Source organism: Calidris pugnax, unplaced genomic scaffold (assembly GCF_001431845.1).
Source record: "Calidris pugnax isolate Ruff unplaced genomic scaffold, ASM143184v1 scaffold103, whole genome shotgun sequence".
NCBI lineage: Eukaryota > Metazoa > Chordata > Aves > Charadriiformes > Scolopacidae > Calidris > Calidris pugnax.
Window position 1 is genome coordinate 1698240 of NW_015090990.1, and position 19884 is coordinate 1718123.

General features: G+C 43.7%; 1 protein-coding gene across 3 annotated transcripts; it reads left to right on the forward strand.

Moving 5' to 3' along the window:
- Nucleotides 1–18436, forward strand: TMEM169 (transmembrane protein 169). Of its 3 annotated transcripts, XM_014954545.1 has the most exons (4): nucleotides 3491–3588; nucleotides 4562–4665; nucleotides 12317–12751; nucleotides 14181–18436. In XM_014954545.1, exons 3-4 carry the CDS (start codon nucleotides 12448–12450, stop codon nucleotides 14801–14803), a joined length of 927 nt encoding a protein of 308 aa, XP_014810031.1. In that variant the 5' UTR covers nucleotides 3491–3588; nucleotides 4562–4665; nucleotides 12317–12447; the 3' UTR covers nucleotides 14804–18436. The 3 variants fall into 3 exon arrangements, with proteins under 3 accessions (XP_014810032.1, XP_014810031.1, XP_014810033.1); XM_014954546.1 differs by lacking the exons at nucleotides 3491–3588; nucleotides 4562–4665 and adding an exon at nucleotides 1–19; XM_014954547.1 differs by lacking the exon at nucleotides 4562–4665 and having other exon boundaries at nucleotides 3565–3588.
- Nucleotides 18437–19884: the final 1448 nt, after the last annotated feature.

Genomic DNA, 19884 nt, shown 5'->3' on the forward strand with positions numbered 1-19884 from the left:
GCGGCCCCGCGGGCGGCAGGTAAGGTGGTGGGAGGGGGGCGGTTACCCACCGGCGGGTAACGCCCGGGGGTCTGTCCCCGCGGTGGAGGGACCGGTGGCCGCAGGGAGGAGGGGGAGGAGGAGGGATCGGTGCCTCGGGGTGGCCTCTGCCTGTGGGAAGCCTGGCATCAAACCCACCTAGCCCCCATCTGCCGCCTCGGCTGCTTTAAAAAGGGCCCGGGGCGGGGGGGGAGATGAGGGGGTCGTATTTTTCTGTAGCGTTTCGGGTCACCTTCCGCAGGGAAGGCGCCCTCGGGAGCGCGGGGAGCGGAGCCCCAGCCGGGAGAAGCCCGTGTGATGCTCTGGAGGTGTCACCAGGAGCAGGGAGAGCTGCTGGGCTTCTCCGGCCGGGGACCCAGGCGTGGACTTTGTCGGGAAGAGGCCACGAAGGCTGCGGTGATAACCATTTACCGTCTCCCTGACATAGCCATTTTGTGCTAAAATGCCTTTATGGTAAGGTTTTTTCACTTAAATTCGCCCTCCGTAAGCTCAGTATTAATTATTTTGTTGACACAGAGGGCAGCCAACGTTATTCTCCTTTCTGTCCCACAGTGAAGTGACAGAGCATCTTTGTCTGCTGCAGGTGATTTTAACCAGCGCTGATGTGCCCAGGAGCATGTGTGTGCATGTTCTGCACCTTTCCAGGGGTCTCCTCTGTCCTTTTCAATAGAAGAGATGCTTAAAAGTATATCTCAGTTTTGGTCCTGTTATTTTTGCCTTAGGAGAGATGGCTAATGTGAGAAGAGAGGGAGAAATTTTTTTTAAAAAGAGACACATATAAGTGAAGTGGGAGAATCGTTGTCCCTGTTTTGGTTTTCTCATTTGTTAAATGGATTTATTTACTTTTTCCAAAACATGTTCTAAGGTTTTATACTTTAAGTCAGAGAAAAATGTAGGATAACATCTTTACTTTCCAGTCCAGTGTGTTTCAAAGGAAGCTGTGTGCCCTCCTTTGAAGTGTAGGGAAGGAGAGGCATGGAGAAGTTAACGGTGTGTCCAGACTCATTCAGCAACGGGTGACAAGACAGGAATGGATTTCTGCATGGTGGCTTAGGCTGGTGAGGCAACTGTTAGACAAAGTTGCCTTCCGGGTGGGTTGATGTTTGCAGAATACTCTAATATTTTCAAGCATGATATTACTTTCTGGACAGGAAACGTGAAGCGCTGTGGGTGACACTGCAAGAATATTTTTTTTCCCCTTTTAATTATCTTCCACAATCTGGAGACGTTGCAGATCCCCATTAACTGTCTCTGGCTGCCCTAAATATCTTAGGCAGGATGTATCAGAGCGATCATTAATTAATCCCAGGGAGAAGACTCGTCTGTGCTAGTGAACTAGATCTTCGTATTCCAACCTGCTCTCCATCCTGACTGAGCCGCAGGCCACCAAGGAAAATCCAGTGGGCCTCTCTGCTCATATGACTTTCTTGATTTCAGTGTTCTTCCCAGAGAGTGCTATCAAATGGTATTTCTTCCCTGTCACGATAAAGTGCTTGTTTTTGGGTATTTCTCAATAGCCATTGAACTGCCATAAATAAGGGGCTGAACACATGAGTTAAGGTTCTACGACTGATGGGTGGGGGGAGGAAGGGGAAAGGCACAAAGGCTGGAGAGTAAGGAAGTGAGAAAAGGGGATATCCATTCCTTGGCATTCAATGGAGGGGGGCTCCTTCTTGTACAAAACCTGTCCACAAAGAGCAGAGCTGAGATAAGCAAAGCTCCCAGATGTTTTCAGCAAGGCAGCAGCTTCTATTCAGTGTTGTGTAGGTTGTCTTTGAAACAAGGATTCAAAGTGTACCTTTGTGTGAATCGATTTTACTCCAGTGGTTGAAATTCAAAATTATTTAAACTGAATAGAAGAAAATCTTATTAACTGAAATCAATTTTAATCCTCTAGGCTTGTACTTTCTTATTCGCAAAGGAATGTTCATTTCCTTTTATTGGTAGCATTAAAACATGTTGGTCTGTCACTACATGCAGCCATAGCGGTAAATGCAGCAAGCAGAAGGGTCTTATTGCATATTTATGTTATTCTATAAACTTAATGTTCGGATTCTTAATTTTTATGTGCTAGGAATCATGTCTGATTAGACAGCTGGTTTTTTTATTTACTTATTTTTTCAGCTTGCATTTGAGTGAAAATAAATCTGCATTTTAAGCCTCAGAGTCTTCAGTTTTATTTTTGAAGTTTAAAACAATCTTTTTTTTCCTTGGTATATCTGTCACTTAAAACATTAACCATTCAAAAATCAAAATGACACTTTTAGGAAAAAGAGTTCATCAGCAGTTTTTTTTTTCAGTTGTCAGCTTCTTCAGAGTTATGGGATTAGCACATGTCATTCTTCAACATCTACTTTTTCATTTATAGATTGAAGAGGAAAAACTAGATTTCCTGTTTTTACAGCTCCCAGATTGTGTTTTGGCTTTGAATGAACTAGTTCAATTTGTTAAGATGAATAGGAAACTCTGCGTTTTCACAGAAAAGGCTACTTTTGTCAAAAGCTGATTTTGTGCTTTGCCAGCCTATGTCTCAGCTATTCAGCTGGTGACATCTGCCAGTCCAGTACACTGCCATGCTTTAAAAATCCTCGCCGTGGTATGTACTGCCTTAGTAATTCCTTATAGCCTCCTGTCCGTCAGGGGGCCTGTGCCCTTCCATAGCTCGTAATCCATGTTGGCAAGGAGGAAGGTCTCAGAGTTGTTAAATACCGACCTGATGTGAGAAAACAGATGGCTCCAAACAAGAGAGAAACCTCTGCAGGATCAAAACCCTGGGAGAGGTATCCTTGGGACCAGCAGTCTCACAAGGAGGCGAGAGCAGAGGAGATTTAATGAAAAGCATCTCAGTGCCAGAAATAAAACTTTAAGGTCAAAGACGATTTCTGACAGAGGGTTTCTGCTAGTTAGACTTCAGAAAAAGATCAGGCTTGCACTGCAGCAGCCTTTGTTTTCCCTTGCTGTTATGGATGCACCAGGTTCATATCTTTCTTGTCCTGGGATACTGAATTGCACAAAATATAACAACAATAATTTCTTCCCCCCAAAACCTATTACAAGAAATGCCTGGATTGAGTAAAACTCAAATGAAAACTGGCGTTCTGTGAGTTTTTGTTTTCTACCTTTCTATGGGATTACGCAAAAGGCCTCTTTGGAAATCCCTACTACTTTCACCTCCTGTCTGTGCGTTCTCTCCTGTGGCTGTTTTTCCTTTCATCATCTTCACCAGGAGGCAAGAGGCTTTCTGTTTCATGGCTTCTGTTTTCCATGTCAGAATGCCTCCTGCTCAGCCCCAGCTGGTGGTCAGGCTCTCTGGTCGATTCATCTCTTTAGGGACTTCCCCTCTGGAAAGGTACTTTGCTCTCAGTGGTATCTTAGGGAATTTCGGTCTAATTAGGAGATAATCAGGATTTTACAACCTTTCATCATTATCCCTTGGAATTTCATTCCAGTGATTAAAAAAAATACAGGAGATACCGAAGACGGACACCCCACTCAAAGTAGAGTTCGCAGTGGCGCAAGATGTAGAATATCAGCACCAGTTTGAAACTGGTATGTAGCCAGATTTTCAAAATAATCATGTACCCTGCTAATACCATACTAATAATATTGAAGCATTGACTTGTCTGCAATTGAAAGTGCTGCACTGTTAATATTCTGGCACTGTGGATCTGTATCTGCACTTGTATCCAATCGAGATAGCTAATTCCTGAGCCAGCTAATTCCTGTTGCTGGAGATGCCAATTGAGAGTCCCCTGAGCCAGCTAATTCCTGTTGCTGGAGATACTGTCCAAATATCTTAGATTATATTTACTGTGCAATGCATTAAGCAATCCCAAATCACTCCCAGGGGAATCTTCCAGTTCTCTATCTGTGCAGTTTGGCTCTTCAGCAACGCCTGGGCTGTAGCTGGTGTAACTCAGAGAAAGCTCTGATCTGAAGCCCCCAGATATCTTGCCCAAATTAAAACCACAGGATGTAGTTTGGTGTCAGTATTTTTCAGATAATCCTTTCCAGACTGGATTTACAATTGACTGTGTTTTCTGATCTTGCCAGCACAGAGCAGGGCAGGAAAGGAAAGGAGACCAAGATGGTCAGGGATCTTCTGAGTAGGAAGGGAAGGAAAAAAAAACTGAGGTGCTAACCCAGGTCCTAGTTTTTAGTTATTGTAAAGAGTCTGGCATGCATTAAAGCATCCTGGTGAGAGCACGGAATGATTTCCTAATGAAAGGAAATGGAGGTCTTACAGTCCTTCACTCAAATAACCACCCACCAGCCAGGTCTCTGGCTAGCAAGGACTGTGTTGTCTTGAGTTAGCACGAGTGCTTCACACCCGCCACTGGTGCTTCATGGCTCTGTGATCTTCAGACACAGCAACACCCAGTATTTCTTACTTGCATAGGTGTGTGGGTATACACTGTGTAGATGGTGTTTTACCTGCACTCTGGAAAGGGAGGTGACTTTTTCAAGGAAAAGTCTTGTTTTCATGTACTACATGCTTGCTTTATTGTTACTTTTTTCCTAGACACCTGCTAGGAAAGCACAACGCCACTTTGATGTGTGGAGCAAGCTCCTAGTGCATCTTCCAATCCCGTTTAATATAAAGGCTTCAAACTGAGGATGGATCAGGTATTATACCAATAAAAACAGATGCTACTCCTGGTCTCTGCCTGAGGGCACTGCTGTGGAAGCAGGTTGTGGTGCTCGAGTTGGTGGGACCCACTTGGTTCAGCTGTTCCTGTGGTTCTTTGTAATCCAGCAGTGATGCGTTGGATGGGGTAGGAATTACAATGGGCATGTGCTGTTTCAAGGTGCAGGATGGCCTGTTTTGGCAAATGCGTAAGTGAGGGGTAGAGCCGGGGAACAGAAAGAGTGTGTCCCCACTTTATTGTTGAGATTTTTTTCCTACAAGATTTGGGGACTTCTGTTGAGTTTATTCAAGATTCCTATGTAAACCACTTGGTTTGCTTTGAAGATTTCAAACCAACCTTCATTTCCAATCATTCTCCTTTTAAGGCCTTGGTTCTCTTTAAAGGCTAATGTGCACATGCCATTCATTGACATTTTTAGCATAGTATAATAAACATAAGAAACAGATCTCATCTCTATGGAGGCAGTGGGAAGCTTTGAGTCCTTTGTCACAATTTCTCTTTTTTCTAGCAGCCTGGATAAAGAAGTGGAGAGACAAGGGAGAGACAGCATTTCAGGCTTTTGCTCTAAAAAAAGCTAGACTAGTACAGTTCAGGGATTTTGAAAAAGTTGATATGCAAGAAAACTGATTAGGCATTTCATTTAATATAAAATAAAACAAACACATGCAGCTGTTCTTGTATGCTGTTTTCCAGCCTTTAGCAATACTGATCTACACAGCAGTTGTTATTCTGTGACATTTGGAAAAGTTATGGAACAGCAGAGGAAAATAAAAAGAAATGATTCATAGAACAGATACTCTGTAAAATGTCCTTGACTTTTAAAAAAATCCTTTGAAAATGTCATCCAGAAACAATTTAGTGATACTTTGCAATGCCTCTCTCGGCTACGTTTTTTGTTGTTTTGGCTGTATCCGTAGAATACTTTCAGCAAGCCTTGGGGTGTCTCACAGGACGGCAGGGAGAGCGAGGGACCTGAGCTGCCCAGCATGGCACTGGAGCCAGCGAGCCCTTACTTAATCCACTGGGAAGCAAGTCTACTCTTGCTGCAGCTGCAGCTTCAGTGGTAGTCAACCCATGCTGGCCGATGCAGGTCATGCTGGTGATGGTCCAGATTGGTCCAGAAGCTGTTCAGCAGTGTAGGGCAGGACAGGTAGGAGCCATGTGCCACTGATAAATTGGAAGGACTAGGCAAACATGGGTCTGTCTGTGCTTGCCTGCAGAGATTCTGTCACTTGACCACTCTTCACTTTTAGCTTGAGCTTTTAGCAGGCCCTGCTCCTGAGGGGAAGGCATGGTGCAAAAGCATCAGCAAACACCCATAAAGTTTTTGGTGGCATGAGTCATCTTACTGTGTTATCCCCTCTGCTCTGGTGCTCAGTGCCATCTTCTGCTTTCAGCACTTCAGCTTGAGATCTGCTCCTGCTCAGATGCTCACCCAGAACATGGTCATTTTTCTTGTCTCTCTCTCCAAGAAATGAAAGTATTTTGAAGCTTGTGATTAAGCAGGGAGGGAAAGACGGGTGTGATCTATGAGCTTTGCTGTTTGCTTTCTCCTACCTTGCTGGGATGGCGTAGGCAGATGTTTCTCTTTGTGCCTCTTGCTATTGTTACACAGACACTTAATGCAGTCTCGCAATGCGCCACTGCCATAAGGGGTAGTTTTTCTGCCCTTCCTTAGATATTCTTTCCTCTAGGGGTAGCTGCATGGTGAACCTGATGAGGGAATCTGTCTGGCTGAACATAAAATTTTATTTTATTTTAAAATGCGAAAGGGTTATTTTCAGTGAGATAAATCCCCCTGTCAAGCTCAGCAGAAGCTGCACAGATGCTAGTACTGGTAGGGAGGGGCTGTTCTTGCCTTACCTTCTAAACTGTCATTCATCACAGCCTTGAGTATTTGCTAGATTGAAGTAACTGTGTAATCTAATTTGAGCAATTTCACCATGAAATGGAGACAGACGTTGTCCTCTGTTTCAGCTGGGTATGGTGAGAATGCACATGTGAAAGATCATGTGGGTTCATTTAGGTATTTAAAACAGATCCAAAGCTGTTGAGGGAGCGCTGTTTATCTCTCTCCCACCATAAGGTCTGAATTAAATGTGCTTTCTTATATAGGTCTTGCCACATGTTTTTGTAGAGCCTGGGGCTGTGTGTCCTGCAGTTGACCAGTGCATTTTGTCATAACATGATTGACTGGTGATAGACAGATCTGTCCTGAACAGCTGGATGCATCTGTTACCATGTATTTTTCATGTGTACAATCTATCAGCAGATACCTCCTTTAAAAATACTATGGATTGCAAATAATCATTCGGGTAACATATATCTTCAGAAATACACACATGCACAAAATCAAGATGGGGCTGGGTGGAGAAGGGGTTGGGGATGGGGAGGCTGTGGAGTAAAAAGAGCAGGCAAAGGAGGATCCATGGCTGGGGAGCTCTGTCTCAAGGTAGGTCTCTGGGGTAAATTTCCCCTTATCTCTTCCCACCCTGGGTAACTCACAGTGCTTCTAAAGCACAGGTTGTTTTTTCTTTCTGCAGATAACCCCTGCATGATGTGAGTGAAGACACAGTGCCAGTTCTTCTTATGTGTTGTACATTTTATGTGACTATAAAAATAAAAATTGATGCTCCTCTCTGCTCACCGCCTACATTTTTTCCTCTCATGTCTGCTCTGAGCAGTCATAAAAAGGTTACTTGTGCTGTAGCACAAGTATTTTATTAGCTTACGGGAAGGCTCTTCCTTCCTGTCTGCATTCAAACCGGATAATTTCTCTTCTGTTAGCAGCAGGATCAAGCCCTGAAAACCAATGGAAGAAACTTCCTTTGACCTAAATGGTGCAAGGCCAAGCTTTTAGGCTTCTGCTTTGTGTGTCAAAGACTAATACTGTCATGGGAAGCGTAAGCAGCAGTACCTTCCTTGCATAGTAACAGAAGACTGTGCTTCTAAAAATTCCTCTACAGAGTGTTTTTGCAGAGCCGCCTCCCCAGGGTTCTCCATCTGTTTTCACACGGAGATTAATAACAAATTGTTTGGCTAATAAACTACTCCCTGCTATCTCTGAAATTTGACCGTTTCTTTATTAGTTATTAGATTCCTGTCTGCCCCTGTGCTCTCACGTGGGAGACATCACTAATATTAGATGCATGGCAGTTGTCATGCTTCAGCTCCACAGCAAAGCTTTCAAGGGGTGAAGATCTCAGTTTATGGCTGAAAGAGTTGGTGCTGTGGACTGCTGTGTAGTGCTGAGGGCTGACCTTGTTCTTCCAGGACGTAAAGAAAAGGAAGAGAGAAAAAATAAGCTTCGTGTATACTACTGTGATTTCTGCAAGACCCCATTTTTCGTTTGAAACTACAGAGAAAATATTTCCAGGAAAAATGGGACTGGGGCATAGACCTGTTTGATTCCCCAGCATCCCTGTGAGATGTGGGGCTGACAGTGGTGTTTCCAAGTGCTGTGTTCAGAAGGTCTGGACCAGGTGACAGAGGGTATCCCAGCTGCTCCATTGGCAGAACAGATGAGAAAAGAATAAACAGCTCTTGTGAAAACAGGCTTAAGATCAGGAGGGATCTTTGTGATCTTTCAGCCTGACTGCTCCCTGATACAAGACCACATTAACACCTCTTCTGGTCAAGTACTGGTGAGGAAATTGCTGCCAAGATACACAGTCCAGATTTGGAAGTTTCCAGCGATGGGACAACTATCCACAGCCCTCCATGATGTATATCAAGTGACACCTACCCACTTTGTTAAAACACCTACCTAACGTCTGCCCTGTATTTCTGTCAGCTTTTTGTCTTACTGCATCCTCCTCTGCTGGATCAGAGGGATCTTTACCATGTTTTTGTTTCTGATGTAGACAGACTGACATCAGATTTTACCTCCTTGTGCCTTAAACAGAATAACCTGGTCTCCTTCACTTCCTTATCCCAAGGGCTCCGATGCTGTTATGGCAACGGTGCCTCTTAGGGGCTTGTCGCCCATTGCCCATTCCCTCCCTCTTCTCAGCTCAGGAGCAAGGGAAGAAGAAACTGAGCTGCCACCACTTGATAACCCTGTTGTTGAGGTGTTTCTTTCTAGTCCTGGTAGTAACTCACAGTGGCAATAGCTGCTGTAGTTAGGGCAAGAACATCAGACATAGCAAAGTAATTCAGATGTCATAGGCATCTTCTAGTCATTAACCAGCATCCTGCCTGCCCGGCGAGCACAAGAACTGGACGCAGGTTTCCAGTAGCAATCCTATCTGTGCCAGATTCAAAAGTAACATCACCTTGCTCCTCCTCACATAGTCAAGGTTGACATAGTCTTTTAGGCTTTAGCATCACATCCAAAACTGACATTGGTTTACCATCTACTGTGTGTTTAACCAAGGTCACAGCTGGACAAACTTCTAAGAAAAAAGAAGCCCAACCACAAATCTTTGCCTGTAGCTTTGGGTTATTTGTAAATGTTACTGATGAGTTGTGCCCTTTTTAAAGCAGTAGGGATTGACCATGGAACCACAGCCAGGAAATCTGGGAATCTAATCCCAAATCAACTTCCATGTCTTCAGACTTCTAGTAGTTTGTCCCAGCAATGATGCTTTTGACTTCTTTGTGACTACACACCTGCTTTCTTTTCACCACCTCTGGGAGGGGAATCTCACTGTTGTCTCAGGGGCTCATTAGGCTCAATCAGGTGATTTTAGGATTTTATAGAGGCAAATCATGAAGTTCTGTTGTTGATCCTCAGAGAAAAAATTTAAAGCCTATTGTACCTCCTGGATGAATTTTACTACAAAGAGTGAGTTTATTCCATAGAATAAACATTTCATTTCCCCATAAAGGCATTTTTAAAAAACATTGAATGAAAGCTTACGAGAATTCCAATGGATGTGAAGAGATCTTGGGAGTCCTGCCAAAGTTAACACATAAAGAGCCAAAGCTTGCCATCTTTGAAGTCAGTGGATGGTTTGCTTTGGAGTTGAAAGGGGGAGGCAGAAAGCAAAGCATTAGATTTCAGTGCGAAGTTACTTGTGTATCCCATTCATCTTTCATATTAGGGTATGTGGAAAACTGCCTATCTACAGGCTGCTTCCAAACAGGTGTAAAGGCCACATTCCTCAGGCAGACAAGGTACAAGAACTGTATTAAGGAATTACTTCTCATTAGCACATGTATGATTTGGGGTTTTTTGGGGGGAGGGGGAGGTGATGAGATGGGCAAAACTCCTTTCCTCTTTTTGCTCCATTCTCTGTTGGGCTTGGACTTTGGGATGGGAAGAGAATGCACGGGCAGTGATCTTGGACAACCCACACACTGACCCACACTTATTTGGTACACTGGACTAAGGTGTTCATCATCACTGCCACTCTTCATTCTTGCTTCCCTCATCAACAGTGGAATATTTAAACCAAGTTGCTTCTGGGTAGTTCCAAAGTGCAACACTTGACACTGCAGTGAGGGGACAGTATTTTCAGTAAATGTAGTGTTTTATGGAGCTGTTTTTCCTGTATGTCTTCAAATTTAGGCATATATTTTTGCATGGCAGGTGTAAACTCAGATGGCAATCTAAACAGTCTGTTCCCAGCCATGCTGCAGAGGTAGCTGAGATACTCCCTGCCCAGTGATTTAGAAGTAGTCCAACTTCCAGGGTGTGCCAAAACTTGATTTTTTGAATTCCATTTTATGTGTCCTCTGATCACCAGGAAAGATTTTTTTTTCTATAATGCAAAAAAACCATCTGAATTGTTGAGTTTTTTAAAACCACATAGATCCTCCTGGCCACAGTCTTCGGTGTTAAAATGATACAATTTTAGGAGTGTGTATGTGAGTGTATGCGTGTGAGTGTACAAGGCATAAATCGTTGATTTCAAGTTCTGCAACAAATTTCAAAACAAACCAGCAAAATCTTCTGTCTGTGGGAAGACCAGGACCATACTGCCAAACCTAAAAATGCTCAACCTTTTTTCTAGCATCTGTTCAAGTAAAACAATTTCCCAGCATTGTGTGGGCTTTAAATGATGATAACTGTGTTTCTTAGTTTCCTGTTAAAGAGATGACTCAGATACTAGGTAGAAGCTTAACTATTGGTCGTGTGCATTCTTTTAAATATAAATGTTCATGTAAATGTTCAACAGCGCTCTTCAGAGTTGTTAAAACATTATTCAGTGTATTCAGATTTGTACCTAAATACTTCGTGAATACTTGGCACAGTCAGTTCCTTAAATGTTAGGAAATCTGAGAACCATTAATCCTGCGTCTTCCACGTTCATGGAGCAGGATTTGTCTGCCTCAATACATTTTTAATTATATGTTTTTTACTTAGGCAGCTTTCCTGTAAGTAGCAGTGTCACTTGATACTGCTGTTAATTTTGCTTGAATGAGGAGTAAAAAATTGAGCCCTTATGTTTGTTACAAAGATTTTTGAAGATTTGGGTTGTTTTCCCTGCACAATCGGAAGACTTTGCTGTGGTTTCAAATTGCCTCCCCGGTGAAGTCATCTTAATAGTAATTTTGCTTTAAATCCAGTGTGTATACCATATTTTTAAGGTCTGACAGCATTACATAATGCTAAATTGGTGAGGTTTGAAACATCATTCATTTTGACATAAGTTGATTACTTTTTATAATATCCTTGCAACAAGCAGTAAATCAGAAGACACTCAAAATGTGAAAGGCTGGCACCAATAGCTGTGGTGATGCAGGATGAGGGCAGTGTTCCTGCTGCAATTGTCTCTGACGTAGGCCAGTCCCTTAAATCAGTCACCTTCCTCTTCGTCTGTGGTTTCATTTCTTCATTCTCATTCACGTGGACCAAAGCTCTTGTCTTCTGTTTGCTACCAGCACTGCGGAGGAATGTTCAAATCACCCAGTAAGCTGCACTTCTGTAATCTCTTCTTATAAATGTGTTGTGGTTTAACCTCAGCCGGCAGCTGGGATCACACAGCCACCCGCCCAGTTCTCCTCCTTCCCCCCAGAAGGGTAGGGAGAAGAGGGAGAAAAGTAGAGGAAAGGGAAAAAGACTTCATGGGTTGAAATAAAGACAGTTTAATAGAACGATAACAGAAAAGGAAAATAATAATAATGACAGAAGTCACTTTCACCACCTGGTGAATTGGTGAAATTGGCACCTTCCCAAGCAGTGATTGTGAATTCCCCCATTTATATACCAAGTGTGACATCTATGGTATGTAATATTCCATTGGCCATTCTATAGTTGTGTCTGTGCTCCTTCTCAGCTTCTATGAGAAGCTGAAAAAAGTCCTTGAATGGTATAAACATTGCCTAGCAACAACTATGTGCATAATGGACGTTCCTTTCATGCCAAACCTGAAACACAGCAATCCCTAGAAAGAAAATTAACTGTATCCCAACTGAAATCTGAACAAAGTGTTAGTACTCTCTCCTTTTTCAATAGCTTTGGTTTGTTATATTTAAAATTGGAACCTGAGAATTAGGATTAGGTGATATTACAAAACATGTATCCAAGAAATAAAATTGATGTTCAAGACAGTAATAAGGATCGTTAGATGACATTTAAACCAGTTGGAAGTAACTCTTTATAGGTAAATTCTGGTTATTGTTTCTGCTTGTAAGTGCTTGGTAAGAAAAAGACACTTTTGCAGCCTTCTCTCTCGTTTTAGGCTGGGAATGGAGTGCATAGTTTGGATGTCAGCAGTGGGACACCTTACTAAAACAAAGCATCCATGGGACTGTTGTCTTATCAATGACTTGTAAGTGCAGGAGCTGTTAAATTGGAAACAAGTGCTACAAGATGTCAAGCGAGGTGCTTGAGAGCAACAGTGGGATGGAGGAGGCAACGCAGAAAGAGAGCAAGTCTGGAAGCCAGAGCCCTCACCATGGCTCCTTGAGAAGGGCTGTGGCAACCACTGTCACCTTTGATGGGGAAGCCACTATGGACCGGAGGAAAAAGAAGAAAAAAGAGTCCCGACCCGAGTCAATAATAGTGTATCGGTCGGAGAATGAGAATAAGGTGGAAGAAGAACAGGTGGATGAAGAAGGAGGGGAGAGGAGATCTGAGGAAGGCTCCAAGTTCCTGGGTCAGTCCATGGCAGATGGTATGTATTCTTGGGAACACCCACTTTCCATGAACTTTTTTTGATGCCAGCATGCACTGGGGTCAAATGGAAGTGACCATGGGACCAACCCTCTCCAAGGCAAGGAGAGCTTGAGTTCATACATGAAAACGCCCTGAAATAAAAAGCATTGCAAGTTGATTTGGGGTGTCTCCTGCAGTTCTTTGCAGAGGTTGGTTGTTGCCACACTCTTAGTTTTAAATGTATGTGCTGGTTGAGGTTGATCCAGAAAAATGCTGAGCATGCTTTAAGCCAATGATGCTATGATCAAGCCCCTGTCCGTGCCTAAAACAACTGCTTGTTAAGTGAAAGGAAGGAAGCAGATGGATTTAGTGGCTCTACCTGTGATAGGGAGTTTTACTCATTATCTGGGATTTGCTGTTGCCTTCTGTTTGCATGTTCTCAGGACAGCTTCCTCTTAAAGAGTGATTATTTGGCAAGGTCATTGTGGGGGCATCTTGGAGTTGCTTTCACTTCTGATGTCTGTCCTGGATACCCCTGCAGGGAAGAAGTGTGGGAGGCAGGTCCTATGGCTAATCCTCTTGAGAGTCAGCACTGCAGGCTGAGAGGGGCTTAAATGTGAATGCATGCCCTTGGTCCATCAGCCCCACCAGAACCTCTATCCTCATGGCTTATTTGCTGCCTTCTGATTTTTGTGGACCACTTCAAACTGCTCAGCCTCCTGTTAAGAGCCTCTGAAGATCTTTTTCGAAGCTAGTCAGAATTAAGACCAGGACGAAGCATTTTTTAGCCCCTTAGAAGAGTTTATGTCCAGTATCACTGCAGGGACCGTCCTAAACCAATGTCACTTGGAAACTAAGGCCATCTGTTTGTGACTTTAGCACGCATCACAACACTTTCTTGTTTGGTGCCTTTCTTGGTCCCTTAAAATGCAAATAGTTAGTAAGGGTTTTCTAAACTTTAATTTGCATTGAGATACAGTGCAAATGTAAAGTGAAGTATTAGGTATTCAAGTATAACTCCAAGTGTGGATGTGCTTATTCCAGAACGAGAGTCTTAGTCGTATATATCTAATTCATCCCAAGTGTCCATGCTGTTTAGAAATAAATCTATGAGGTTACCAGAGAAAATAGGCATAATGTTTTTTATTCAATTACTCTGCCTCATCTCTTTCTCATATACTCTTGCAGCACTTTCCCTTCATATACTGTCCCCAGTGCAGATGCTGGAGTCTTCTCCCTTGTGATTTCTGCCACCTGGAATTCCTGTCTTCTCCCTCATTAGCTCTTCTTCCATTTTCTTCTGTGATAATCTTTTTACTGCATTTCTTCTTGCATTCTGTCTTTTTTTAAATTTAACTAGAACTCCATATGCACTATCTAATTGTCTTTGGAGTCTTTGGGGATTTACACAAAATATCTAATGTAGATGAGTTTATCTGTGTTCACAGGTGTCTGGAACATGCCTTTAGACAGCACATATGTCACCTTGACTGGAACAATCACCAGGGGAAAGAAGAAAGGTCAGATGGTGGACATCCATGTCACACTAACAGACAAAGAGCTGCAGGAACTGACTAAGTCAAAGGAACCTCCTAAAGAGGATGTACCTGAGAAGAAGAAGAAATGTGATGTTGGACTGGACAGAGGACCCCACATCGTCCTCTGGACCATTATCTGTCTCCCCATCATTTTTGTAGTGTCCTTTGTGGTTTCATTCTACTATGGAACCATTACATGGTACAACATCTTCTTGGTGTACAATGAAGAGAGGACCTTCTGGCACAAAATCACCTTTTGTCCCTTTTTGATCATATTCTACCCAATTATAATTATGGTTGTGTCTTTTTCCCTGGGCCTGTACTCGGCTGTGGCCCAGGTAGCATGGTCCTTTGGGTACTGGTGGCATGCTGTCAGGGATATGGAAAAGGGCTTCTGTGGCTGGCTCTGCAGCAAGCTGGGTTTGGAAGATTGTTCCCCCTACAGCATTGTTGAGCTGCTAGATTCTGACAATATCTCAGGTAGTCTCTCTGGCAAGAGCTCTGCACAGGGGGTTGAGACCTCGGCACTCTGAGCCTTTGTCCTGGCTGACTATTTTGGTCATATGTGAGTGGTTTTCACCTAGAAGATAACACGCTGATGATTTTTTAATATATATATATATATTTAAACACAAACATAATGAATAAAATATTGGGCTGGGAGTGCTCTTTAAATGTCACAGAATGCAAGTGTGCTAGCTTCATGTGGTCTGGGTGGGGAGGTGCATGGCTCTCCAAGGATTTGTCATCTGTTTTAGCTAATTACAGCTGCTGGGAATGTTGAGAAAATCCAGGTCTGTGGGACTTTGGATGTTTGTGAGGTGGCAGAGATATGGGTTGAAAAGTCCACTTGTGTAAAGTTAGATTTTACTTTTAGGGAATGGACATAACAGTGACCTGTTGACTCAGTGAAAAGAAGTCTCTACTTGGGGGATGACCTTCAGGAGCTAGGAAAGCATTCAGAGGTGAAGGCTAAATTGCATAATGTGATGTTCCTGCAGTTTTCCTAGAAAGGGTCCTTTTCCAGTCTTTTTGACAAGTGCAGCAAACCCTCCAGGTAGACTCTGTCAGAGTTTGAAAAACAGACCACTACAACAGTTGTGCCCAGCCTTTCACTGGGAAGGGACAGCAGAGCCTCCGACAAAGGCACATGAGCTCCACACTGACCTGAAACGCACCCATCACATGTTGGAAGAGTAGGGTTTGGTCAGTAACACGGGGACCTGATGGTCACCAACCACCCCCAGGGGACTGTAGCTGCAAAGATGGGTGCTAGGCCACAGCTCCATTGGATCTTATGATAGGTGCACTGCTAGGAAGGAATGGGCTACAGGAGTTGTGCGTGGTGTGCGGTTCAAACAGTTGCATTATAGGGAGGAAACATCTGCTCTGAGGAAAGGCCATCAGTTTGCGTGACACTGCAACGCAGGTGTGGACCAGCAGCACCTGTATTTAGAATAGTGGAGTAGATGGTGCTTGGGATGGGAAGGTCTCACTGAAATGGTCATTCTGGTTTTCAGGTAGCTCTTACGGAATCGCTGCTGGCTCTTCCTTTTCAGAACAAGGGCAACCCTGAGCCAGTGTCTGTTTATGCCAGTGCGAACTGTGTTAGTGCCTCAGCCCTGGAAATCTGCATCCCACACACACTTGCTGGTTCATTGTATGGAAGAGCAATGGATTATACATCCTCCTCCCCTCATGTCTCATTTTCATAATTGGTTTCCCTCCTTTTGGGACTTTGCATGGCATCTTAGTGGGCTCCCAGACCAGGCTGAGGTGGCCACCATAGGCTGGAGAAATTTTAACTGTCTCTTTAAAAAAAATGATTAGCAGGAATGTTCTTTTTCTGGATTGACTGTTGGGGTTTTGGCCTCAGGAGGACAGGAGGAAAATAAAAGAGAGGTATAATGGACTCTAATGGGGACTGAGATACATGTCTGAAACATGATTAATTTTCTGAGTGCTCTAGTTCAGCTGGTGCTGCTAGAAAGTCTGGCTCAGCTCCAACCCAGAGGAGCCCAGCGTTTGCATGCGTGTAGGTAGGTAATTTGTAGCGTGCAGCCAGTCAGGCTGTGCAGCCACTCATGTCTGTGTAGGTGTCTCACTTCCCCAGTCTCCCTACCAGAGGGGGAGCTGCTCTAGCTTTAGGATGGTGAAGAGAAGCGTTCAGAAGCTGGATTTCACAGGAATTTATGCTTCGTGTTGCATTTCAAGGATGAGCTCAAGAGTAGACTGACTGGCTGTCCTGGTTAGGACATCTGGGATGTATAAAGAAGTCCATCCGATGCTCTAGATGTGACACTAAGTAAAGTCCCTGCTGCATTCTTGGTCCATCCCCTTCTGGGAGGTCCAGCCAAAGCAGCCTCGTAGCACTTGGCTTGAGGATTAACAGCGTGAATAGTGTACAAGCCAAATACCAAGAACAGGCTTGGCCCCACGCTTTACTGACAAAGCAGAGGTGCTCCCTCAGCACAGGTACAGCTGGGCTGAGTTTGCTGCTGCCTGATGCACAGCTTTCAGTTTTTACTGGCTAAGTCTTTAAAGGCAACTTGCAGTAAAAAAAAAATTAAAACAGTGAAAAAAATAGACCCCGACCCATGAGGCAATGGCAGGTAATTCAGTGGGGTTCAAAGAGGCTGACATACGTCTGGGACCATTTCAAGCAGTGAAATGCTATTTCAATCAGGGAGCTCTGAATTAATAGAGAAGCTGAGGATAAGTCATGCCAGTGCTGGCAGTCTGTAGTGACCCACTCTGCTTAATACTCCTCCACATGGAAATTGCAGGCTCCCACATGGCTGGAGGGTGGGAAGAAGTGATGTTTAACAAGCATTAATGGGAAGGAAGGCCTGCTGGCAAGTGTTCCCACACTTTGTGTAGAGGGACACTGCTAGCGTGAAAGGATTGGATTGTGTATCTTGGCCCCAACATGCGGCACACAAGTGGGTTTGGGGGAAGGATGGCTGGCAAGTGTGCATTGCTGCAGAGGGAGAAAGCCCAATTCAGCTGTCACTGCCAAACAGCAGCTGTTCAAGGCTAGACGAAAGGTTGGGGTCAGTAGCACAAAGAGCCTGCAACTTACAGAGGGCTTGAATGATAAATACCAGCTCATTACAGAATCCAGCCCTGTGAAATGTCTGCTGAGCTGCAGGATTTGCTTTCAGGCTTGCAAGCAGCCTGCCAGAGTGGAGACAAAACCAAATCTGTGCCTCTTACTCCTATGTAAACACAAAGGAGCGTCAGAGAAGTCGTGTTACCCTCCCTCTACCATGGCAGCTATGCTTCTGGGTTTGGAGGCTACATTTTTGGGAATAATACTGGAACAATCCATCATGTGTTTTCTACTTCTGTACACTTAACCAAGCTTGCCTCTGCTCCGGCCAAAGTCAGGGTGTTCTGCCATTGATTTTGGTGGGACCTAGTGTAAGCTTGGGGTTAGTTCTGGTGCTATTTGTAAAAATTTTATTCAAACTTTTCTCAAAACAACTCTGGATAGCTTTCTCTCTTGCCTGTTATCTCCCAGAGTTTTGCCTGCTGCAAAATATATAATCATAATCACTTGTTGTAATAGAAAAAAGCACAAGGTTTTGTCTTGTTCTACCGTTGCTTTCAGAAACTCACAAGTAATTTCTGCTTATGTGCCACTGTCAAACTCCAGCGAGTTCCAATTATTCTGATTGTTGCGTGCGTTTCTGGCTGCTCTAGTCTGGATGTTTTTTTTAAGTAAAGATAACGTGTGTTTTCTGATTGTTATTTTTAATTGCATTCCCTTTTCCCATCCTTGCTGGCCTGGGTGGAGAATAAAGATGTACATGGCATTAGAAGAGTGCTGCTTTCATGCTTCTGCTTGACTCTGTGGTAAAAACAGTACTGTGGGAGGGATACAGTCATTTTATGCTGATAATTGATTACAAGCCGTTATCTTTGAAGAGCCACTTTAAAGTGTGTTTGAAATGGGTTTCAGTTTTATCTCTTGTTAACTTGTGCGTATTCAGAATTGTCATAACTCTGGACTCTTCTTTGCTTTTACTTCATAGTGCACAAATTAACATTTTTTGATTCAATTTCACTTGTTGGGTATCTGTTTGGCTTTAGCCCCAAAGATCTGTAGGGAGGGACACGCTCCCATACCAAAATAAGAAATACATTTACATTTACTCTACAAATATGGTCTGTGTGTCTGTGACTTGGAGCTGCTATTTGCAGATGTGCTGGGAAGATTTCTTACAACCCCTCAGTACTCCAGACATATGTCTGTAATGGTAAGTCAAAGGAGAATCCACCAGTGCAGTCCTTCGAGATGTCTAAATATTAAATGACACCCTCAGTGCTCTCCCACACAGTCTTACTACAGTCCTACCCTCCTGCTAGCACAGTGCAAACACTTATTTGACATTTTCTTTCTTCTAAAGAGGAGATGTAGATCTTTGGAAAACCCAAATAAAATTTCTAGCTGAGTGCTAACACAGCTTCAGTATAACAAATCTTTGAGCCAGAAGGCTCCCTGCAGGTGACCTCCTCGAACTGGCAGTACTGTGTCCAGCTCAAGAGCTGGAAATACCAGGAAGGTGCTCTTGGTGTGATGCCTGCTGCAAACATTGCCAAGGGAATAGGATTCCCTGGGTGGCAGATGTATGTTGAGGACTTCCATCTCCAGTCAAGAACCTGGTGAAAGACACTCAGCTTCCTGGTGTGGCAGAGTGGGATGGAGATATTGCATCCAGAGAATTAGCTCATTAACCTTTGCAGTTCTCAGCTTTGAAGTAGAAGGTAATAATTTTATAACATAATGGTTAGCAGTGGGACAGACTCCTATCGAAGACCCTTGCACCAGGAAAACCCCCCCTCTAAGACTGCAGCATGTATTTCGGCAGGGGAAGAGAAGGTGCTAATTCTGCCTGCTGAGTTACCCATCCCATTCATTTTCTTTGAGAACTGAAACAGTCATACCGTGAACTGTGCTTTTCACCACAATTAGTCTCTTGAAATGACCCTTCTAATCCCTGAGGCTAGTGCTTTGAATCCCGAGGCCAGGATCCTGCAGTTTCTCCCTATGAGACTATCAGCAGGGGCTGGTCCATGGATCCATACGGCCACCCCCATGGATACCTTTTGCAGCTGCAACCACTAGTTTAGAAAAGCCACTCCACTCTGCTCTTGCTCACGGAAGCATGCAATTACACAAGTGTTAAAGAAAGAAAATAAGGATGCACAGCCCACATTCCTGCCCTGTGATGGACACAATTTTGCTCAAAACTTATGCAAGCCCTTTTTGTCCCAGGCAGTGAATTATCTGAGGGACCAGTGCCCTTCCTGCTTCTTTCCAAAGACTTGGTGATGTGAAGGCAGTTAGATTAACACAGATTAGTCCATCCAAATTTATTCCCTGTATGGAAATGGGAATTCACAAAAAAGAGGGAGAGGTTGAAGCAAATCACGCCTTTTCCAGATACCACTATCCATAAGAGGGGGCTAATCCACTTGGAAACACAACTTTTCAATTAATTTGGCAAATTAGAAGAGACATCATATTTGCTTGTCTTAACTACTAAAGCATGATTTCTCTTCCAACAGGCAACTGCTTAATGATGTGGGAGGGATTGTGGTTGTGTGT